Genomic DNA, 24,653 nt, shown 5'->3' with positions numbered 1-24,653 from the left:
GAACAGTGACAGGATTGAGCAACTGAAGAATACGAAAAGGCCCATAATAGCGAGGCGTGAACTTATTCAGAGAAAGACGAGAGGGCAAGAATTTGGAAGAAAGCCAGACTTTATCCTGAGGGTGATAATCAGGAGTGGGTCCACGTTTCTTATCAGCGATCTTCTTCATATACCTCTTAGTGTGCAATAAATTAGATCTAATGAGCTTATGGAGTTGCAGGAGACGTTTGGAAAAAGATGTAATGGCAGGCAGAGGAGAGGTAGATTGAGGAGCAGTAGGAAAAGAGGTCGGATGATAGCCATAGGAACAGAAAAAGGGAGTGACCTTGGAGGCACTATGGACAGAATTGTTGTAGGAATATTCAGCAATACGAAGATAAGTGTTCCAGTTGCTTTGGGTGGAATTACAAAAACAACGAAGGTATTGTTCTAGTCCTTGATTTAAACGCTCAGTTTGTCCATTGGTCTGAGGATGGAAACCGGATGATAGTGCTATATTGATATTCAGTGTCTTGCAAAAATGTTTCCAAAACCGGGAAATATACTGGGGACCCCTGTCAGACACAATGGTATGTGGAAATCCATGGAGACGGAAAATATGGTCGATAAATATCTGGCTCAATTCTTGGGATGTTGGTAATTTCTTTAGAGCAGTAAAGTGGGCCATCTTAGTGAAAGAATCAACAGTGACCATGATAACCTGGTTTCCAGCTGATGGCGGAAGTAAACACATAAAGTCAGTGGAAATAGTATGCCATGGCGTTGGTGGAACTGGCAAAGGCTGTAGTAATCCTGCAGGTCTGCTACGGGGAATCTTGACTTGGGCACATATGGGACAAGCCTGAACATATCTTTCGACATCTGATTTGCAGGTAGGCGACCAGAAAGATCGCGAAAGAAGTTCTTGTGTGGCCTTAATACCTCTATGTCCAGCAACCGGTGAATCATGGCACATCTGTAATGCTTTGTCTCGCACTCTGTTAGTAGGGAGGAATAACAGCTTCTGATGAAAAAAGAATCCTTCTTTCTTGCATAAAAAGGTTCTTAATTTCTCTATTTCGCTATTAGACAGGCTGGAATACTCCAGTTGTACCTCATCCAGAAAAGATTGAGCAACTCCAATGATCTTACTAGGCTCCAGTAGAAACTGAGATGGGGAAGGAGTACAATCTGGATAGCGTCGAGACAGAGCATCAGCCAGAATGTTTTGAGATCCAGGAATATAGGTGATGTAAAAGTCATACTGACTAAAGAAAAAGGCCCAACGCGCCTGGCGACTATTTTGGCATACAAAATTACGTAGACATTGCAGATTACGGTGATCTGTTCTCGCCTCGAAAGGCTCCTTGGATCCCATCAGAAACTGTCTCCATTCGATGCAGGCTGTCTTCAGAGCTAACAACTCTCTTTCTAGTACAGAGTAATGTTGTTCAGCTGAAGAGAGAATATGGGACAAATAGAAAACAGGATGTTCAAGACCATCATCTTCTTGAAGTTGAAGCAAGACTGCTCCAATAGCTTTTTCGGAAGCATCGGTAACTACGATAAACTGTTTATTGGTATCTGGATGTATCAAGATGGGAGCTTGAGTGAATGCCTTCTTTAATTCTTGAAAAGCTGTTTCAGCCGCCTTGGTCCAGACATACCCCTGTTTTAGATTTTCCTTCTTTAAGGTATGGGTTATATGGCTGGTCTTGAATGAACTGTCGGTAAAAATTTGCTAATCCTAGGAAACATTGTGTTTCTTTGATAGAAGAGGGAGAAGGCCACTCTAGAATTGCTTGTACCTTTTCTAGGTCCATAGCTATGCCGGTGGAACTTAAATGATAACCCAGATATTTGACTTCCGTCTTATCGAACTCACACTTTTCGGGTTTACAGAATAGTTGATGTGCTCGGAGTCTGTGAAGGACTTGTTTCACATGAGAAGAATGGAGTTCGGGGTGTCTGGAAAAAATAAGGATGTCGTCCAAGTAGATTACGAGTGTCTGGTTCAAGAGATTGGAAAATATTGAGTCCATAAACCTTTGAAATATAGCAGGAGCGTTCGTAAGACCAAAGGGCATGACTTTATATTCAAAATGACCGAACGGTGTCCTGAATGCTGTTTTCCACTCGTCTCCTTCTTTTATACGTAAAAGGTGGTAAGCTCCCCGAAGATCCAACTTGGTAAAACGTTGAGCCCCTCTGACTGCCTCTAAAATATCCTTAATGAGGGGCAAAGGATAACGATCCTTTATAGTTATCTTGTTTAGGCCTCGAAAGTCTATGCAAGGACGAAGATCTTTGGTCTTCCTAGGTACAAAAAAGAGAGGAGCCCCTGCTGGAGAAGATGATGGAACAATGAGACCACCCTGTACATTTTCCTCCAGATACTCCTTAAGAACTTCCTTTTCAGGTTCCGTGAGAGAATACATCCTCCCAAAGGGAACGACTGTTCCAGGTTCCAAAGGAATAGCACAATCGTACTCTCGATGTGGAGGTAATACAGGTCTGGATGGTTTTTGAAACACGTCTTGGAACTCTAAATAATGTTCAGGAACCCCTTGGACAGTGTTGATGGAATACTCCGTAGTACTCTTCATAGGTGTTAATCTGTTTGGTGACCAATATTTATCGGAAGCAAAGCAATTTTCTTGACAAAACTGTGAGGATAAAGAAATTGGCCGGGTTACCCAGTTCACATATGGGTTATGTCTAGTAAACCATGGAATTCCGAGAATAATGGTATGGTTGGGAGATGAAATGAGATCAAAAGAGAGGTGTTCTTGATGATTACCAAACTGTAAATTTAACATCAAGGTCGTAGTATCGACTGGACCTGAGGATATTAAAGATCCATCCACGGTGTGTACTTGTTCAGGAATGTCTTTGGGTTGAGTGGGAATTTGCAGATTAGTGGCCCATGTCTTATCCATGTATATACCACTAGCACCACAATCCAATAATGCCATAGTTCTTTCTTGGCGGCCATCAGGTAGTTGTAATATGACTGGTAACACGAACAAGTAAGTTGTATTGTCGTTGAATGAGCTGATAGAAGGTATAGCCGATGATCCCGTCCCCTCCCTTCTTACAGAGGACGGGAGGTGGCGTTTCCCAAGGGTCTAGGTGGACGTACAGGACATGTACGAAGCAGGTGACCAGCAGAACCACAGTAGAGGCACAATCCCTTCTTCCGTCTGTCTTCCTTCTCACTAGCAGAGAGTGGCCCTCGAGCAGTATCCACTTGCATGGGTTCCCCTTCTATATCTTTAGAAGGAGGACGAGATTCCTCAGGATGAGGTGGATACATCCGTGAAGAGCTTGGCTGAGACGCTCCTCTACTCCTTCTCTTCTCCATTCGTCGTTCTTGAAGACGATACTCGATGGAAAGTGCTTGATCCATGAGGCCACGAAGATCTTCAACTCTGGTGGAATGTACTAATTCATCCTTAATTTCTTCCTTAAGTCCTCTGCGAAACAAAGTTACCAGGGTACGCTCCACCCAAGTGGTCTCTGCCGCTAATTGACGGAAACGTGTAATATATCGGAGGACATCCTGGGAACCTTGCTGGATATCACATAATGCTTCCTCTGCCGAGGCTTCCAATCCTGGGCGACTAAACATTTGTTTGAAGCGGGTCACGAAGGCAGAATAGTCCGACAATACTGGATCGTAGGATGACACCATCGGGGTTGCCCAGGCCAAGGCAGGACCGGATAATGCACTAATAAGATATCCCACCTTTGTCCTGTCATGAGAGAATTAGCTAGGTCTGAAGGCGAAGTAAACCGTTAATGCATCCAGGAATTCACGCAGTTTAGTTGGTTCACCAGAGAAGTGAGGCGTTGAGGCGGAGATAGTCGGAACATCGCCACTGCGGAGGGCCAAAGCCTGTCGTAAGACCGCATTCTCGTTGCGCAATTGTTGCAATTCCTGAGCTTGTTGTTGAATAGTAGTCAAAAAAGATGAATCAGGATCTGCAGCCGCCGCCACTGTGTCATCCATAGTATCAGAAGATGTCGGAATGGTTTGGCGCTGCATTCTGTCACGACTCACGTGCTGCTGGCGCCTGGAAACCGCAGATCTAGTGGCGTAGGTCTTGAGGGTTCGGCTTTGGCCCAGAAAGGGGCGACTCTTTCTAGTAGCCACGGTGCTGCAGGCAGTGGAAACGCCAAGAACAGACCGTGCCCTTTAGAATTAGTGCCAGAGGGAAAAAAACCCAATAAAGGGGAAAAAACCTCCAAAAAATGGATTCCTGAAACGAAAACAAAACCAGGAATCAAACAGGAACAAAATGCAGGTAAATGCAAAATTGAAAAGATTCAGAACCGAAGGCTAAGAATCAGGAGCGAAGACACAATCTGAGCAGAAAGTGATGCAGCGCAAGGAAAGGGAGAAAACAGAGCCCTTATATACCAAGAAACAGGAAGTGACCAACAGGAAGTAAAAAGACACCATTTTAGATAGGGAAAAAGTACATAGGATAGAATAGAACAGGAACCATAGAAAATAGGGACCAAGGAATGCTGGGAAGAAAAAGGTAACATGGGAAGGGGGAAGGACATAAAAAAAGGACAAAAAATGCCTCGAAAAAGTAAAGAAGAAGAAGAAAGAAAAAGAAACAGGTAAGGAGGGGTCAGGGGAGAACAGGGACACCACAGAAGGCAGAGCGAGGCCCAAAATAATATCTGGGGCCTCGCGCTGTACAAAGAAGACTCGGGGCGCGCCGCGTCCTGAGAACGCGCTGCGCGGCGCGAGCCGAATGCTCGGCTCGCGCCGCACCACGCGGCGCAACAGCCACAGTCTCTCAAGTCTCTACAGTGGGTGGTTTGCCCACTGTGCCATCCTTGGGAGTGCAAAGCCACAGTCTCACAAGTCTCTCCAGTGGGTGGGTTGCCCACTGTGCCATCCTGGGGAGTGCAAAGCCACAGTCTCACAAGTCTCTACAGTGGGTGGTTTGCCCACTGTGCCATCCTGGGGAGTGCAAAGCCACAGTCCATCAGGTGGATTACAGACTCCACTGGTCATGGAGGAGGCAGGGTGCCCAGAGTGCAGCGTGAACACTAGCTCGACACAGAACCGGCACTGTCAATGGGCCAGCGGAGCATGACAGGAAGGGCCCAGCGGAGCGGTGCTTGACAGGAAGGGCCCAGCGGAGCGGTGCTTGAGACGGCGGGGCCCAGCGGAGCAGTGCTTGAGACGGCGGGGCCCAGCGGAGCGGTGCTTGAGATGGCGGGGCCCAGCGGAGCGGTGCTTGAGATGAAGGGCCCAGCGGAGCGGTGCTTGACAGGAAGGGCCCAGCGGAGCGGTGCTTGAGACGGCGGGGCCCAGCGGAGCGGTGCTTCACAGGAAGGGCCCAGCGGAGCGGTGCTTGAGACGGCGGGGCCCAGCGGAGCGGTGCTTGACAGGAAGGGCCCAGTGGAGCGGTGCTTGAGATGAAGGGCCCAGCGGAGCGGTGCTTGACAGGAAGGGCCCAGCGGAGCGGTGCTTGAGACGGCGGGGCCCAGCGGAGCGGTGCTTGACAGGAAGGGCCCAGCGGAGCGGTGCTTGAGATGAAGGGCCCAGCGGAGCGGTGCTTGACAGGAAGGGCCCAGCCGAGCGGTGCTTGAGATGAAGGGCCCAGCGGAGCAGTGCTTGACAGGAAGGGCCCAGCGGAGCGGTGCTTGAGACGGCGGGGCCCAGCGGAGCGGTGCTTGACAGGAAGGGCCCAGCGGAGCGGTGCTTGACAGGAAGGGCCCAGCGGAGCGGTGCTTGACAGGAAGAGCCCAGCGGAGCGGTGCTTGACAGGAAGGGCCCAGCGGAGCGGTGCTTGAGACGGCGGGGCCCAGCAGAGCGGTGCTTGACAGGAAGGGCCCAGCGGAGCGGTGCTTGACAGGAAGGGCCCAGCGGAGCGGTGCTTGACAGGAAGGGCCCAGCGGAGCGGTGCTTGAGACGGCGGGGCCCTGTTCAGCAGTGCCTTTCTTCACGGCGGGGCCCTGTTCAGCGGTGCCTTTCTTCACGGCGGGGCCCTGTTCAGCGGTGCCTTTCTTCACGGCGGGGCCCTGTTCAGCGGTGCCTGTCTTGTCTATCAAGGGAGCCAGACCTGGCCAGGACTCCCTGCTTAGTCGCCCTCCGACCGTGCAGTTGCTGGACCCTCCTGTGACGGAGTCCTAGGCCTGTGGGTGTCCTCCGTCACACCCGGGATGGGGCTTGTGGGGCCCTCCTGGTCCGCGCCCCTGCTGGCTGACTTCTCCGCCCTGCTGCCCTTGCCCTCCTTCGATGAGGCTCTCTGGCCCTTGCCTCCCCTTGATGTTGTGGCAGGTGACGGGCCACGACTTTGCTCCTTGGGGGCAGCCGTGTCAGCCTTCTCGCGGCGGCCCTTGGTTTTACGGGTTCTCTTTCCAGGGGGGGGCTGGCTGTCCCCTTGCTGCTGGCCGATGTATCTGTGCTGGGAAAGGGTGGACTCCAAAACCCGTGCACAATGGTCAGACTTGATGCAGGGCTGGTGGTGGCTGAGGTGCTCTTCGGACTCTTACCAGATGGAGGGGGTGGGTCAGGTGGTGCAAAGAGGTTAACTTTGGAGAGGAAACGTTTTTTAGGAGCAATGGCAAGGGTAGGTGCAGTGGGTATGGGAATGGAGGAAGAGGATGTGGTTGTAGGAGAGTCAGGTGTGCTGTCTTTGGGTGCAGGTGCTTGTGACGTAGGCTGTCGTGAGGTGGTTGGCTGTTGGGTGGGTGGCTGCCTGCGTTTGTGTGTTTTGGAAGTGGGGGTGACAGACACAGTGGGAAAGGACACAGGGGACGTGTAAATGGCAGTGGGGGTGGTGACTGCACGTGTGCGGACTGTACTGGAGGGTGTGGTGGTGATGGAAGTACTGGCTGATGGTGGTGTGCATGCAGGTGTGAGTGGAGACGTCACAGGGAGGGAGGAGGGAGATGAGGAGGAGGGGGACACAGAGGTGGTAGTGACTGTTGCCATGTCTGCATCTGGATGTTGCTTGGGTGAATGCTTGTGGGATCTGTGGTGCTTATGTCTGGATGAGCTGCCCTTGGGTGTTGAGGTGTGTGCAGGCTGGTCTGATGGTGTGGATGGGATAGGCTGAGGAACAGGAGACTGGGAGAGGGTGGAGGCAGTTAGAAGAGGGAGGCTGGAAACAGGGACAATGGCTGCCGTCAGTGCTGAGGCCAGAGCATTGAACGATCGTTGATGGGCAGCCTGACCCGAATGAATGCCCTCCAGGTATGCATTGCTCCGATGCACCTCCCTCTCTACCCCCTGGATGGCATTCAAAAGGGTAGACTGCCCAACAATGATGGTCTGTAGGAGGTCAATGACCTCCTCACTGAGGGCAGCAGGGGTAACTGGGGCAGGGCCTGAGGTGCCTGGGGCGAAGGAGATGCCCGCCTTCTTGGGCGAGCGGGCACGGAGCGAAGGCTGAGGGGCTGCTGGGAGGGCAGAGCTTGTGCGCTGGGTGGCGGCTGTACCTGTTGAGGCGGGGGGCACGGATGTTGCCGCCACCGCTAGGGAGCTCCCTTCCGAGGACGTGTCGGTGTCGCTGGTGTCACCACGGGTCCCCGTTGTGGAGCTCCCCTCGCCCTCCGTATCACTGGTGACCTCGGTGTCTGTAGCATGGCCCACCGGGGCCTTGTGAGTTGCAGCTCCCTCGTGCTTCGATGCCAATTCTCCTCCGCCTGATGATGCTAATGCACACATGCACAAGAAGATAAAGAAAAAGGGTGGGGGGAGAAATAAAGACAGGTTGAGTGCATGCATTGTCAACACCGTTGTCGGAGAGGACAGACACAGGAGCCTCCAGCACTACGCCGCGCAATCGGGGTACACTACTCAGTACTTGTGACTAGGCCTACAGGTCTATGGACAACAAATGCACACATGGGTGATGCTGGACCATGGATTGCTGTACTTGGCACCCTACAGAGGTGGGGGGCAGGGGCACAGGGCCATGCCTAAAGGAGGGGACTACACTACAGAAAGCGCCCTGGCCTAATGTCACCCACAGCCCTCCTCCCCCACCCAGACACCTCCACTGCGCGTAAAGATAGCCGAATGTGCTGGTACTCACCCCCTTGTGTCTGCTGTGATGTCCTCATGCGCCCATCCAAATCGGGGTAGGCCACCGCCAGGATCCGGGACATCAGGGGGGTCAAGGTACGACTGGCACCCCTCCTACGTTGGGAGGCCATCCCCAGCAGTGACTCGGCGGTCTTCCTGGTCCCGCGGCGGATGTCCTCCCACCTCTTTCGGCAGTGGGTGCCCCGTCTGTTGTGGACCCCCAGGGCCCGGACTTCCTTGGCGATGGCACGCCAAATGTCGACTTTCTGATGGGCGCTGACCTATTTGACATGTACAGGGTAGGAAAGGAAATTTCATCATTTTTCTGCATGTTAGATGTGATTGCCCCACCTCCCCAACCTTGCCATGTGGCACATGCTCTCATCTGTCGTGCCTTGCACTCCTCATTCGCTCCCCACCCCACCATCTTACATCCACCATACACAACCCAGGCATAGCCCATTCAACGTGCACCCAGTGTACTTACCTGTTGGTCTGGAGGACCGTAGAGTAGCGCATACTGGGGCAGGACCCCATCCACAAGTTTCTCCAACTCTTCTGAAGTGAAGGCAGGGGCCCTTTCCCCAGTCGCAGCAGCCATTGTCTCTTCCAGACCGAGGTCACAGCAGCACTTGCAGTATAGGTCCTCTCTTGTGGATGATCAGGTCTCGAGTGATTAAGCAGATAGAAAATGGCGGTCACGCCCGCGGCGGTGCGTGCCGCGGCGGTGCGTACCGCGACCGCCGGCGCACATCGTCATTGGCTACTGAAACCCATAGGGTTCAATGTTAACCAATGCGCCTTCGCACTGCGGTCTTCGACCGCCTACCGCCACGGTGTGCCACGCCAGCGCGTTGACCTCACATCCCACTGTCACACTTCTCAGGTCAGGCAGCCGCCATTACAAGGGCCCACATGGCTTCATTTCTACTGCGTCACACAGGCCTAGGCCTTGCATTGCCACTCATACAAGCCTTTCAATGCATAGCGATTCGTGTACTGTGCAAGCTGTGTGAACGTACCTGTGGGTTGCTTGACTCTGTACTCCATGTTGTCCTTCCTAGGCACCGTCCGCTGGGACTTGCGAGGAGAAGGATGAATCCTCCCGTGTACCGACCGCTGGTGGACCTGTCGACAATGGAAGAACGACATATTATACTTCGATACCGACTTGACCGAGCCACTATACATGAACTGTGTGCCCAGCTGGAGCCAGACCTGATGTCCCCCATCCGCCAACCCACAGGAATTCCCCCTCTGGTGCAGGTTCTGTCAGTACTCCATTTTTTGGCAAGTGGGTCTTTTCAGACAACAGTGGCCATGTCATCAGGGATGTCTCAGCCTATGTTTTCTAAGGTTTTGTCTAGAGTGTTGTCTGCCCTGATGAAATACATGCGGAGCTACATTGTTTTCCCTGAGGAGGGTGATTTGGCCACTGTGAAGGGTGATTTCTATGCCCTTGGACATATCCCCAACATCATTGGTGCCATAGATGGGACCCATGTGGCTTTAGTACCCCCAAAAGACAATGAGCAGGTGTACAGAAATAGAAAAAATTACCATTCGATGAATGTCCAGGTGGTCTGTTTGGCTGACCAGTACATCTCCCATGTAAATGCCAAGTTCCCTGGGTCAGTGCATGACGCGTATGTCATGCGAAATAGCAGCATCCCTTATGTGATGGAACAGCTACAGAGACACCGTGTGTGGCTAATAGGTGACTCTGGTTACCCCAACCTGCCTTGGCTATTGACCCCAGTGAGGAATCCCCGGACCAGGGCAGAGGAACGGTACAATGAGGCCCATGGGCGAACTAGGAGGATTATAGAACGGACCTTCGGGGTCCTGAAGGCCAGGTTTAGGTGCCTGCATATGACAGGTGGATCCCTAATGTACTCACCAAAGAAGGTGTGTTATATCATCGTGGCCTGCTGTATGCTTCACAATCTTGCAATGCGACGCCAGGTGCCTTTCCTGCAGGAGGATGGTCCAGATGGTGGTGTTGTAGCAGCTGTGGAGCCTGTGGAGAGTGAAGAGGAGGAAGACGACGGGGACGACACGGACAACAGGGACACAGTTATACAACAGTATTTTCAGTAGCACACAGGTAAGAATTACCCACGCCATTTTACATTTACTTCTGGCCTCCTGCATCTCTACTTTCTGTGTTTCCCCCCAGTTCCTTTTAACTGATTTTTGACTTTCCCTTCCCTTTTCAGAGCTGTATGACCCACTGCGTGACTTCTGCTTTGTTTGCCCATGGACTAATGCTTATTGACATTGGTATGTTGTCATCACAATGTAACTGAACATTATTGCACCGTTATGTGTAATACATTTATTAAGAATACAAGCAGACTCCTGATTTTTGAAGTGCAATTAGTGATTTATTTAAAGTGCTACATATAGGTCCATGATAGTAAAACGGTGATGGGTGGGGGTGGAGTAATGTCCATGGCAGAGTCCAGTTCTCAGTCTCACAGGTGCATTGTCCATATGCCTGTGGAAGGATGGAGCAGGGGCTGTTTAAGGTCTGACAGGGTGACAATGTGGGACAGTGGGATGACAGCAGGGGGTATCTTATCCTGGCGGGGGTCTTGGCATCCTACTCTGTCTTCTTGTGTGATCTCAGGTTCCGCTTGCGGGGTGGTTGATCTTCAGCAGGAGGTGGGGTTCTGGTGGCCTGTCGTTGTGTGGGGGCCTCCTGTCCACCAGCGCCGGCGGAGGTGGTAGGCTGTTCGTGGTGCTGGCTAGTGACAGGGGCCCTTTGTGGTGCCACATGGTCCCGCAATGTGGTGACTATCTGGTTGAGGGCCAGGACGATGGTCCCCATTGCGGAACCGATGTTCCTGAGTTCGTCTCTGAACCCCATGTACCGTTCCTCCTGCTGTGCCTGGATCTCCTGGAACCTGGCCAGTACCGTCGCCATCGTCTCCTGGGAGTGGTGGTATGCTCCCATGATGGTGGTGAGGGCCTCTTGGAGAGTGGGTTCCCTGGGCCTGTCCCCCCCCTGTCGCACAGCAGCCCTCCCAGTTCCCCTGTTTCCCCGGGCCTCTGTCCCCTGGACGGTGTGCCCACTACCACTGCCCCCAGGTCCCTGTTGTTGTTGGGGTGGTGGGTCAGCCTGGGTGCCCTGTAGTGGCGGACACACCGCTGATTGACGCGTCCTGGAGACAGAGGCATGGGCCCGCTGGGTGGGAGCTGTGCTGGTATTCCCAGAGGGGGTTGGGTCTGCTGTGGCCTGTGTCTGTGTGTGGGGAACCGACTGTCCAGAGGTCCCCGATGGTCCGGGCTGGTCATCAGGTTCTAGGTCGACAGAGCTGCTGTCATCACTGGGGTCTGTTCTGGGGGTAGGATGGACAAATCTGGACCCTCCTGGCCGGTGTGTTGGCGTTCGGGCCCTGCAGGGGTAAAAGAGTATGGTTATTGCTTCTGTGTGTGCCATGGCGTGCGATTTGTGGGTGCCCTTGTCCCCCAGTGCTGGCATTCCCTTGTGGGAGGAGTTGTGAGGGTGCTTTGTGGGGGGGGATGGGTATGTGCAGTGGTCATGCTTAGGTGATGGGTGTCCATGGTTTGTGTTGGCATTCAGGGATTGGTGTTGGGTTGGGTGGGTTGTGCTGGTGAGACATTGGCAGGGAGGATGTGTGCTGGGGGTTGGGGGTGAGGGTGGGGGTGTGGGTTGGCATGCTGGTGGTTGGGGGGGGGGTGAAGTAGTTGAGATTAGACTTACCAGAGTCCATTCCTCCGGCTACTCCAGCGAGGCCGTCAGGATGCAGGATGTTAAAGACCTCTTGCTCCCATGCTGTGAATTTGGGTGGAGTGGGTGGGGTTCCACCGCCAGTCTTCTGCACAGCGATGTTGTGTCTTGACACCATCGACCGCACCTTCCCCCGTAGGTCGTTCCAGCGCTTTCGGATGTCTTCCCGATTTCTGGGATGCTGTCCCACAGCGTTGACCCTGTCGACGATCCTTTGCCATAGCTCCGCCTTCCTGGCTATTGTGGTGTGCTGCACCTGTGTGCCGAAGAGCTGGGGCTCTACCCTAATTATTTCCTCCACCATGACCCTGAGTTCTTGGTCCGAGAACCTGGGGTGTCTTTGGGGTGCCATGGGGTGGTGTGGATGAGGTGTGGGGTGGTGTTTGTGGTGAAGTGAGTGGTGGTGTGTGGTGATGTGTGCGTAGATGTGGTGTGGGTGATGATGTTGGGTTCCTGTGTGTGTTGTGGTTTGCGTTCCCTGTGCTCTCTCTCTGTGTATTGCACCTTGTCTCTGAATTTCGATTTGTGGGGGTTTGTGGGTGATGTGGGTGTGTGTTTTATATGGTGATGGGTGTGTGGGAGTGTTGTGTGTATGTGTATCAGGTGTGTGTATTTCAAATTGTCCAATGTGGCTGTGTTTTGTATGGGTGTGTGTATTTTGAGCGCGGCGGTGTGTACCGCCAATGGAATACCGCGGTTGAAAGACCGCCGCGTGGATTCGTGGGTCGTAATGGCATGGGCGTGTTTGTGTTGGCGTGACGGTGGAGGTTTGGTCATCTCCAGTTTATCGCTGACCGCTGATGAGGCGGCCTTCCGTGGATGTCGGGTTTTTGGCGGTTTGGCAGTTGTGGGTCAGAATGACCGTGGCGGTTTACCGTGGCCGCGGCGGTATAATGGCGGTCTTCTGACCGGCGGTAAGAGCCTTTTACTGCCGAGGTCAGAATGACCCCCTTTATGTTTTAAGTAAAGCACACATGCTGTTCCCTTCTACTGCTCTCCATCTGAGAGATTTTCATTTGTTAGTTGGTGTTTTTATTGCATAGGCCATGAATACTTTTTGACTTATAAGGCAGATGTTCTGTTTTCCAAGTGAAGCTGGGAGACAGGTGAGCAAGTCAGTAGATTCATAGCTAGCAGAGCTGAGACAGGGTTGAGACCTGTCCCCAAGTGTGAAAGCACAAGCCATGCCATCAAAGTATTTACCATTAAAATACATAGGCCCTGATTTAGGTCTTGGCGGAGGGAATATTCCGTCACAAACGTGACAGATATCCCGTCCGCCATATTACGATCCCCATAGGAGATAATGGGATCGAAATACGGCAAATAGGATATCTGTCATGTTTGCGTCAGAGTATTTCCCTCCGCCCAGGCCTAAATCAGGCCCATAGTATCTAAACACAAACTTAGATTCAAGAATCCCCACCAACCAACAACACTATGGCATCCATCACAAGGCTATGAGAGAGCCAAGAGGCAATTAGGCTTGTCATGTGCAGTTTATGTCTCCAGTATTGTCATGGTAGATAGAGCATCTCAAGTGACGTAGCAAGGGTGCCATAGGCACTAAAGCAATATTGGAAAATGCCTTCCAATTCCTCCCTGTCATGGGTAGCCATAACCATCTATAACTGGAATGCAGAGGGTCTTTATAGTTCTGGTGTTACTGCACCCGCTGCACCATTTATAGCTACGCCCCTGTACTTCAGGCAAGGGTGCATTAAAATGTAATATTTGCCTCCATATTCTTTGAGATTTCTCTGGGGAAGAATCTCCAAATCTCTCTTTAAAATGGCCTTTGCATTTGAATACTTGACCTGTTGTTGTCAGCCTAATGTGCCTTAAAATGCACTCTTTACCTCAAATGTTTCTCAATATTTTCTTGGGTAAAACTATGTTGCTGGTCCAAGGTACATTTGAAGGCACCCCGGGTCAGAATATCCCTGAAAAATACTTAAGAAGAATTCCCCAAATGCCCTGTGCAGTTCTCTTTAAATCGTATCCAGTTTTAGCCAATGTTACTGGCCTATGTGACACAAAAATCTTATGGGAGAAATTCCAATTCCCCTTGTAAAGTTGTTAGTCAGCCTAACTACCTTTCTTTACGGCCTACTTATTTTAGAATTCTTGGCTACACCCCGGCTCCCACGGATTGTCCAGGGCTGTCAGCTGAAAGCAATCATATTGTTTTTCCTTCCTTATCGTGAAGAAGAAAATGGTTTCCAGGATCATCTGCCTGTTAGTCATAATTTTGAAGAACGCATTGAGCCTAACTCTGCTGTCTTTGTGTATAGTTTAATCTTCACATATCCTGTCTTCCTCGAATGGTGTTCCTCAGAATTGTACTTACTCCCCCAGCAGCCACCCGAGTCACCCTACCTTTCCTCTGTATGTCCTCCTCATTCCACCCTCTTACTCTTCCACTTCCATTGTGCCTCCTTCTTGTGCCCCCCCACCCCCACCCCACCCCGCCGTTCTGTCTCTTCGGCTTCTCACTAGCGCCAGAATATTTATTTGCCTAGAAACAAGTGCTGTCTGTGGTTGAAGGCTCCTCTGCCACCAATATCATCCTCTTCTTCTTTCTAGGTCTAATGAAGGTCAAGTGGCCAGGGAGAGCCTTCATTATAGTCCTTCCCTTCATAAAAAATAGAGACATTTGGTTTCAGTGTGTTTAAGACGCATTCATAAACACATTAAACCCAGGTATATTGGCATTGGCAATGCGTATTCGCCATGTTAATTCCTTCCCTCTGTCTCCACATTCTCACAAAGGTCCTTATATTTCCTGTTTCCAATGTTCCTGTCCATTTCTGTTTTCCTGACATTGGGAACAGTTTGCTTTGCCAACCTTCTCTACTACTCTCTCTTCCGGCACACCCTGTTTCCCACTCTGTAATTTGAAGGTGCAACCCGTGCTGTGACAACATAGAGGAACTCTTTGTGATGCAAAAAGTGCTTGGTTACTTTTTAAGAATGAAGAATGATGTCAAATTTGTGTGCAGTTTTATAGAATTGATTTTGGGAGGTCCCTAGATGCTGCATTATTGAAACAATTTCGATGTCTATATATATATATATATATATATATTTTTTTTTTTTTATTATTATTTTTTTTTTATTATTATTTTTTTCTTATTCTTTTTTTTTGTATTTGTACTTTTCTTAAAATATTCCCTTTCAATTACACTGGCGATTTCCATATCCTTCGTCATTATGCATCTGAGTCTTTCATCACTGTTTGCTTTTCTCCGCATTAGTTTCAAATAAACAGTTGTTTTCCCTGGGAATTGGATACAGGAACCACCTGCCTCCCCCACCACCACACCCAATCGTATAAAATTGTTTTGTTTTTTCAGACATACATCTGACCAGTGTGTGGGAAGAGCTTTGTGAATCGCCTCCTCTTTATCAAGGCTCTTGAGATCTAGAGCTGGAGTCTGCTTGCCCCTCCCACCACCACACAGGACCTGCAGGCACCCGAAGCAACCCACCTCATTCCTTGCCAGGCCAAAATAGCGCCATCGCCTGTCGCAGCCAAAGCCTGGTGCGCCTCGTGCTAAAGCAAACTGCGTCACTGCGGCGGCACTAATGCTCTGCGCGCAGTAATAACACTGTCCTGGAATAAATCACAGACAAAGCCAGGCCGCCGACGAGCGACCCATGTGCTTTTAATGCGTTTGGCTTCTGTTTATCAATGCAGCTAAATCCGCACATGCGAACATTTTAGAGCAGGCAAGTGGGAGATTTAAATAAATGATCCGGATAATGTATTTTCCCTATTGACATATTGAAATAGTAGGCAATCTGCCTGAATGGGGCCCATTGGCATTTGATTTTTGGCAGGTTAGTAACATAGCAGAAACGAAAACAGAGATCTAAACTTTGTTTTTGTATGCTGCTATGTAAAACTGCCGGAAATAAAATGTTGAGGCCTTTCACATGCTCTAATCTCCCTCTCCAAGAATTAATTACAAAGTTTTAACTTTTGATGTCAGAGGTAATTCTTGGAGGGGGGATGGGAGCACGCATGGCCAGCATCAAAATTTCACTGTTGCCTTTCCCCCCGCAGAGCATGATTCAGAAATCCGAACGGGGTTGGTGCATACAGGAAGTGGCAGGTGGGAGACTAGCCTTGAAATCGGTACACTCCCGCCTGAATCGGGAGGATGGCTTGTATGTAAATTAAACACGACCCACTGTATATGTCACCTAAATTTGGATCACCCAGATTTCTCACGCCCAGGAAACTTGAGAGCGTGGCGTGCAGCCCAGATTGGGGACGTCTGGCAATCACCTAGTTGTGGTATTGCTAGTGGGCAGTAGACAGTGGTGCTCTAACCGTGCCAAGGACTGAATAAAAAAACACCAAATGCTACAGTAAAAGCAGCAGTGTGGCTGCGTCCCTCACCAAAGACAACAAGTTGAGCCCAGTTGCCCTCATGCCTCGACGCACAGAACCTCCATAGTCTTCCCACAAGCGGCACTAGATCTCCTGGAGTGGCTCACGTTCCATTTGTGACAACAGGCCGTCCATTCCATTTTACCGACCAGGAATGGTTGACTTCAAATGGTCTTCTCGGTTGGCCTAAATTGAGCTAAGTTGAATGCAATCTTCAGATGGGCAAGCCAACAAATCAACAGGGCGAGCAGAGCCAAAGTTCATCTCTGGCTCTAAGAGCTCGTGCACAGGCCGAGCTTTGAAAATCATGCAACATCATGTAATAAAATATGAAAAAGTCTCTTAAAAATGCAATAAAAATTTATTTCTCTACAGCGTGGAAGCTTTTCAGCTTAGTATACTGGATGACGTCACTGTCTTTAGAGGTACTTATTAAAAGTGATAGTTTTTAAACATGAGTATAAAAGCATTCCTCCGACCCCTGACAACAATGCCATTAGTGAAATAGGAGGTAAGTAAGTTGTCATGTGCATTCTATGATTGGTCTAGATTCTCATTATAGGTGGAGCAACATCATAGTAGTAAATGAAACACAAGTGGTGTTTGTACACTGCACACGCTGAACTCATATTTTATATCATATGTGATAATTAAGAAAAAGGCAACTCAATACAATGCAATATTTGTCTGGTATCACACAATGTGGTTAAGCAGGGAAGCCGGGATTGATCCCAGGTTTTCTGATTCCACTTTGCGCATTTAAGTCACTAATGTAGTATCAATTTGTCTTTCCTTTTTGCATCAAATGTTAATGCTATGTCTTTTATTCTTGGCAGATGATGTTAGACTGTGGGGGGCAGGCAGAGGTCTCAGCTCTGCCCGGCTTGTTTTTGGGCTTGAAGTTCCAATAGGACCATGAGCTGAGCCAGAACCAGGCATGTGCTTCGAGCCTGGCTCAAGCTTTCAATTACTCGCTCATCTCTAATACCTTCTATTCCAACTCAGTAAAGTTCCTTTTTCTGAATAGTACAAACATCGTCAACTTAACAAGTTTGTAAACAAGAGGGTGAAACACTATAAAGAATATATTTATCTTTTAAATAGTAGAACAATCCAGCAAAAAGATTTTCTGTGAGAATGCTGTCAAAAAACCTGTAAAATTCCACTACCGAAACATTTTTGTGGGGACATTTTTGCCCCTAAGCAACGTGTACAATGTCACAACAAAGGCCCTAGTCAGAAAGCAAAATTTGTTTGTAAATTTAAGATTACAGACAATTTTACCTTTTCCACTCAAACAGAAGTTCCCAAAGGAATTCCTGGCGGGCGTAAAACCATTCATGAGGGCAGAGATCTCTGACACTTGCAGAGATCTCCACAGCCTTAAATCCACTCAAGAGTTGGGAACATTGGCATTTCAAGGCATGGCTTGTCTTGAAATTTGGGGAGCACCCTCAAGATGGAAGTTTCTCAGCTTCCCAACACTAAAATCTGACAAATTCATACCCTGGAAACGGTGTGAGATTTTGTCCAGCACAGGTCTGGTTTAACTCTGTTTCCAGTGTGGAAACGAAAACATATTCCCACACATTAGGTGGAAGCCAAGGGAAAGGAATTTCTCCAAAAGAAAAAAAAAAAAACAAAGAGGAGAAATAAGTACGTATGCACAAGGGAATTCATTGTCCTTGTTTGGAGTTCTCTGCCGTAGGGAACTCCATAGAGAGGGAATTGAAACAGAAATTTGGAATCCCACGACTCCCAATGGAATCTGCATGGAAACCTGTCCAGGTGCAGGTTTCCATGCTGATTCCAGGTGAGTCGTAAACACTACTTCCCTAACAATATTTATGAGGCAGACCGCCAATGGCTGTAAGATCAGAGATTAAAGTTTGTTAGGGACAGCAGACCTCCGTTCCTGCATCTGAGCGCCAAGAGTGTGTTTTAAATTCTTCTCCTGCCCCTCAAATGGACCAGAGCTGCTCCAAATAAAAGTTGGTATTCACTGAATAACACTGGGAAGAGCATGCACTGGTCTCCTGGACCACTGTCTGCTCCCCAACAATGCAAGCGCACACATTCACAAGGCGGAGGGTCCCCCACAGGGGTAGCATCCATGTTGAAAATAGGAAACCATCCCCTTCAGGTACTCACTATCAGGTCAGAGCAATAGCGGTTGTAAACCATTGATGCATTCTGTTACAATTTGGTAGGATGAGGAGGATGTCTTTTTCATTTTGCATCTTGAGGGTTGGGAAGTTATTTCTGATTCGCAAGACATCCTTCGTACATTAGGGCTTTTGCAGTCACAAAGGCTCTGTGTACATCAGGCCCATAATCATTCATACAACCACGAGGGATTGGGATAAAAAAGAAAAAAAACACAGGAATTATACTGATGCCTTCTACTGCGAATCAACTTCATCATCTCACTGCCAGTGTGCAAGGGATGCTTCATGTGCTGTCTCCCATCATCACATCCACTAAGCCCCACTCCAAGTGCCTCTGCCACCATGTTCTTCTTCAGCACACTGCACTGCCATGCTCCATGTTGCCGCTGCCACGTTCCCGTCAGTGCAGACCCTCTACTGCCCAGAAATGGAGGGCCCTTAGTATGTCAGTGGTACAGGAGCACAAAGTAACAGCACGAAGGAGAGAGAGAGGTAGAGAAGGGGTCACAGGGATGTCCTCTGTGGAATTCTCCTTCGTGGATGTCAGTGTAGAATGGAGGAACTGGCCGCCACCAGCATTTGAAGTTCTATGTTGGACAGGCGAAGGTGGCCCCACTGTTTTTTGTCCTCATATATCCACAGCACCTGTCACAACATGATCCACGGGGCCACTTTACCATTCATAGTGCCAACGCTTTAGCCACGCTCCATGCACTTCTGTCGCTCTTCCATTTTGCAGCACCCAAGCCACCGCCTCGGTGCCACTCTCTCCACCCCTTATCCAAGCCCTGCCCGCCCTCATTGCTCATCGGACAATAAAGTAAGTAAGCACTTTAGCTTGTGAAGTTTCCAGACCCTCTGCATCAATACCAGGCCCAGGGCAAAATGTGGAGTTCAGATGAACAGATCTACCATGCCAACCTCTTCGGCTTGAGCCTCCCCTCAGCCCCTTTCTCATCAGTTCAAAGTGTTTATATAAGTGTGGGGCAGGTCAGGTAGTCACTCTGTGTGAACATCTCAGCGCCTCTCATGAATTTTGCAGGAGGGACATCATTTAACTTTCACTGTACAAGGTCTGTCCCCGTGAGTGTCGGTACCCGTGAGTGCATTTACTGCACTTAAATCATAATAGCGGATCAACAAGGGCTAATGGCTCTGGTCATCTGTGAGAGCTTCTGGGTTACATTATTTTTGTTGAGTAGGTGCCCTATAAAGGTTGAGGTATGTGCAGACGTAACTGTGTACTTCTTTGCTTTATCCTTAGGTTTCAGCTGGTACTCCAGGCCTCCTGGGGATGGGGCTCGCTGGCAGACATTGCTGTGGACAATATCACCCTCGCCCCAGATTGCTTCAGCGAAGGTGAGGAAAAGAAGAGCATTTCCACTGATATTGACAGCTGGTGGAGAATGGATATCACAACTTATGAACCCGCCCTCATTAAATATATATGAATCTGGATTATCAATTGGTCAGGGCTCAAAAGACCAAGGGGGTTATTCCAATTTTGGAGGAGGTGTTAATACGTCCCAAAAGTGACGGTAAAGTGACGGATATACCACCAGCCGTATTACAAGTCCATTATATCCTATGGAACTTGTAATACGGCTGGTGGTATATCCGTCACTTTACCGTCACTTTTGGGACGGATTAACACCTCCTCCAAAGTTGGAATAACCCCCCAAGTGTTGGATTCAAACACTTGTGAGTGTAGGTCATGTTAAATCAAAGTTGCCAGTGGTGATTTTGTTTCCCCAACTTCTTTGTGCATGTGGTTGATTCTTGCAGCCCTTGGGCGTTTGACTGGAGTTGGTGGAAACTACACCAGAACAGTCACCAACAGTTCATACTGGATACAGCTGAGGGATATGGGTGGTTAGGCAATGACCCGAACACAAAAAACTGAAATTTTGGTGGTTAGCTGAAATCATTAGAGGCCATCAGACAACTACATCACTGTTCACTACATTTCCCACAAACTAAATAGAAACCATTTTTAAAACTTCGAATAGCATTTTCTGAAGGCAACGAGTACATAAGGGATTATTGTCATTTTTTTTTAAATTCAAAATAAATAGATTATCTCAAAACCCCAAAGCCACAAGCTTCCTAAACTAAGGTGGACACAACTATAGGACTGCGTGGACAATTGACAAGAGGCTAGTGTCTCTGCGTGGCCACTACGGTTGGAGCAGAGTTAGTCACTTGCAATATGTGAAAATCTCCAGGACATCCCAAATTTAGCATCATATTTGAGTCCTGCGTTGGATAGTTCCAATCATGTGATAAAGCTTTACAGCTTTCCTGTCTAAGCCCAGATGCTTTGTGAGGCTGGTGCCCTTTTTAATCCAGCGAATCTTTCACAGTTTTTCATTTTACCTTCTCGTTTGCCTATGCAAAACTTTGCATCGTAAATGAAACTGCACAGCGAGATAATTTTCACTCCACTCGAACTAAGTCAGGCTGGCGCACAAATGTTGTCTTCGCGATAAAATCACTTGTTGCAGATTTTTGCTGTGCATGTTGGGATTGTCCAAAAGTACAACTGTTTTCTACAAATCATTTCTTATGGAGGACCATTTTGTTAATTCAAATAAGGACAAGAAAGTCATATATGCGCAAATAAATGTGACAAAGCAAAAAACTTTGCAAGCATTGAACGATGATAGGTTTTTCATAAAACTTGCAGTGTTTCTAATTACTGATTTAGAAAGTCAAAAAAGTGTACCCTATCTAAGGGGCCAGGAGATGTGAAGTACTCACATGAAGAGGCTGCCAGGGGGTGTAAGGCATATTTATTCACCCCACCCATCCTGAATTCAATGATGACCTATACCGACAGATAATGGCAAGCTTTGTATTTATTTCATTTTATTTTTTTAGCAGTCAAGCTGCCCCTGATTAGCTTTAGTGTGCTCAGTCTTGGTGACGGGCCATGTGACCTCCGTCTTCTATCAACCTAGTCAAGAGACGTTGGCGCCATTCTGTGGGCGTTGTAGTGTTTACTGACTGTGAGAAATGGGGTTTCTGGTTGGCTAGGGTATGCAGCTAAGCCAAGCAGAACCCACTAGCCTAGTCTGGGCAAGTAAGATAGACGCTAAATATCACCAGTGCTCACCCTCTGGTAATTTGGCCTAGAGAAGGCATGCTTACCCTCTCAGGCAAAGTGTAAAGTATTTGTGCAATACGCTCGCAGCAACACAGTGTTACAACACAGAAAAGACTCCACCCAAGATTAGAAAAATAAGGAACTCTTTATATAGTAAACCTCAAATATAAAACGATTAGAATCCAGAATGTATCATGCACGTTTTAGCATATGCATATATCTGTGATTAAGAAGTAGGAATTCCAGTGCGCGCTTATTAGACGCGGTACAGTAACAGAATGCACTTTGAAATTAAACTGTGTCAGAGTCGTGCCCCTGTCGGACAGTTATCTCTAATATCATTGAGGCGGCTTTTCAGTGTTTCGATGATGTACTTGGGGTGGTGAGGGGTGCCCTGGAAGCCAGAGGGGTCCGCTCGAGTCTAGCCAGGGATCAGGGAACTCTACGCACCCCGGGGCTGGGTTTGTGGTCCAGGCAGCCAGGGAAAAGCACTCACTGCCGCAGTCATGGCCGACACGCTGCAGGCAATCCAGCCACAGTGTTTCATATGGTGTCGGTGGGGCCGCCCGGGCCTAAGGCAGGTCACAACAGGTGTCTGTGGTGCTGAATTTGGGTTGAGGGAAAAGCATACACTCAAATAATCCAATCACGCAGGCCGGGTGCCACATACTCTGGCAGTTCTGTCAGGCGGTGTCTGCCCAGTAGGTAGTCTCTGTGGCAGCACAGCGATCGCGCTGGGGTGCAAAGTGTTGGATGCAGCGATCTCGTACACCCGATGATAGCCAGCTGGCCGGTGCTGACTCAGTTGCTGGTTGTAGTGCATCTTCAGAACAACATAATGACAGATACGCGGGGTGCCAGAAGCCTGTGGAGTCACTCTGGAGACGTGTTATAGTTTCTTCTTGGCAGGGCCCAGGTCAGCAGGCAGGAGGGCAGCTCAACAAGGCAGGCAGTAGGCCTTGGGGACAGTTAGACTCAGCAAAGTGGCAATCCTTCTGGCACAGCAGCCTTGGCTACAGCAGAGTTTCTTCTTTGTCCAGCAGTAAACTGTCCTAGTGCGTCAAGAGGCCCTGTACCTCTACAGGAATGTGCCTTTGATGTGGGGGGTGACTACAAAATAATTATTGTGAAGTGCACTGGTCCCTCTTTCAGGTCAGTCTCCCCAGCTCCAGACAGCCAGTGGGAAGTAATCAGCCCTTTTGTGTGAACTCCAGCCCTTACCCTTTTGTGATCTAAGTGTGAGTCTGTCCCAACCTCCTCCCCAAGAAGACCCATCAGTATGCAGATGAATGCAGTTGTGACTGAGTATCCTGTGTTATATGTGTCTGAAGGGAATGCACAAGTGTAGCTGTCACATAGCCCAAGCCAGACATGCAGACATGCATTGGAGATAGGCTGTATGCACAAAGGGCAGAGAGTGCAGAGAAATGTTGACTTTCTAAAAGTAGCATTTCTAAAATAGTAATAATAAATCCAACTTTACCAGTAAAGATAGTTCATTATTACCATTCCAATGGTACTAACCATGATGCAGCCACTCCTCTCAGACCAGGAATTATAGTTTAAAGATCTACAAGGAATTCCCAATGCTGGCCTGTGAGATGGGCAGGCCTCACAGTAATGAAAAATGACTTTAGGGGTTTTTCTTTACTAGGACATGAAAGCTTTACAGTACATGTCCTGTCTTTTGCTCACATGACACGCTGCCCTATGGACTACCTAGGGCCTACCTTAGGGGTACTATATGTAAGAAAAGGGGAGTTGTAAAGTTTGGCAAAAGGTTTAAAATGCCAAGTCGGGTGGCAGTGATATTACACACACAGACTCTGTAGGGGCAAGCCTGAGACAGGGTTACAGGGCTAATTAAGTGTGTGGCACAATCAGTGCTGCAGGCCCACTAGTGCATTCAATTTACAGTGCCCTGGGTATATGGTACACCACTGTTCAAGGGACTTACATTTAAATTGAATATGACAATTGTGGATACACCAGTGTTACCATCTTTAGGGGAGAAGCACGTGCACTTTAGCACTGGTAGTAGTGGTAAAGTGCTCAGAGTCCTAATGCCAACAAAAAGATACAGTAACAAAACAGGAGGTAAAGGCAAAACGTCTTTCAGTGACCAGTCACGGCACTTGTTATAAATGAGATACGAGGCCTTTGGCAATAAGGAGGAGTGGCGACAGTGTCTGTGATAAATATGTGTGACTGCGATGAACCTAAGCACCTTGGATGAGGGCCAGCCTACAAATCTGAAAGCTATGCTTATTGTAATTATTTTTATTAGTTTTATTATTATGAATAATAATAATGATGATGATAATAGTAATAATAGTTTTATATTCCCATGTAGCTATAACCTGCAGTGACGGCATAACTGACTTCACTCCTGAACTACTAGCCTTTGAGCGCCCTCAACAGGGATTCTCTAGTGAACATTTTTCATGCCAAATTCCTTTAGATCGATGCTTTTAAAAGAGAGTAACTATTTTTATTTTGATAAAAGTTAATCAATTCCAAATCTTTAGTTCTGTTTTTTTTCTTATTCAATATTTCCACAAAAATGTGGTGCCTACCATATAGTATTTTATTTCTTTAACAATAACTTGTCAAGCCTAGCAGAAAACGCTTACGGAACGGCTTTGACAAGCTGTTCAATGGTTCTGCTTTTTTAAATAATATCTCACTCATTGTATCTGGTGTTCTCTTGCTAGTAACACCTAGGTACCCAGGTTGAGCTATAGTGCCCCTAATGAGAAATATTTACTTACTTGGACTGATCTATTGGCCATTGCATGAGCTTAGTCATAGCCAGGGCTACTAGAATTATGAGGCGGGAAGACCAAACTATGTGCTGTGGTTGACTAAATTATATGTCAAGAAAAGGCAAATTATGTGGCGAAATGCAGCATGTTTTATGATAATATTACTTCATTGTTCTGTACTTTTTACATTGTACAAAGATTTCACCGCAGTAGTACTAGTTTAACAATCAAATCTGCAAGATAACTAGTCAACCTTTGCGAAGAGCCTTCCACAGCGCGGGCAATTTTTTTTTGTTGTACATTTTGATCCGTTTGAACTAAAAACATTTTTTTCTTAAATCTGCAGATTATGCAGCACATGATGCATTATGTGGCACATCTGTAACTATGCAAAAAAAGCTGCAGTGGCAGATTCGCATA

At 48.4% G+C, this 24,653-nt stretch overlaps 1 protein-coding gene across 1 annotated transcript in view; it reads left to right on the top strand.

The window, feature by feature from the left end:
- The window catches only part of LTK (leukocyte receptor tyrosine kinase), a 465,297-nt gene that overhangs the window by 342,736 nt on the left and 97,908 nt on the right, over window positions 1-24,653 (top strand). Inside the window, exon 10 of the mRNA XM_069208757.1 lies at window positions 19,627-19,721. Coding sequence (XP_069064858.1) covers window positions 19,627-19,721 — 95 coding nt within the window. The remainder of the gene's footprint in view (window positions 1-19,626; window positions 19,722-24,653) is intronic.

This window comes from Pleurodeles waltl, chromosome 9 (assembly GCF_031143425.1).
Source record: "Pleurodeles waltl isolate 20211129_DDA chromosome 9, aPleWal1.hap1.20221129, whole genome shotgun sequence".
NCBI lineage: Eukaryota > Metazoa > Chordata > Amphibia > Caudata > Salamandridae > Pleurodeles > Pleurodeles waltl.
This window is presented reverse-complemented; position numbering and strand designations above follow the sequence as displayed.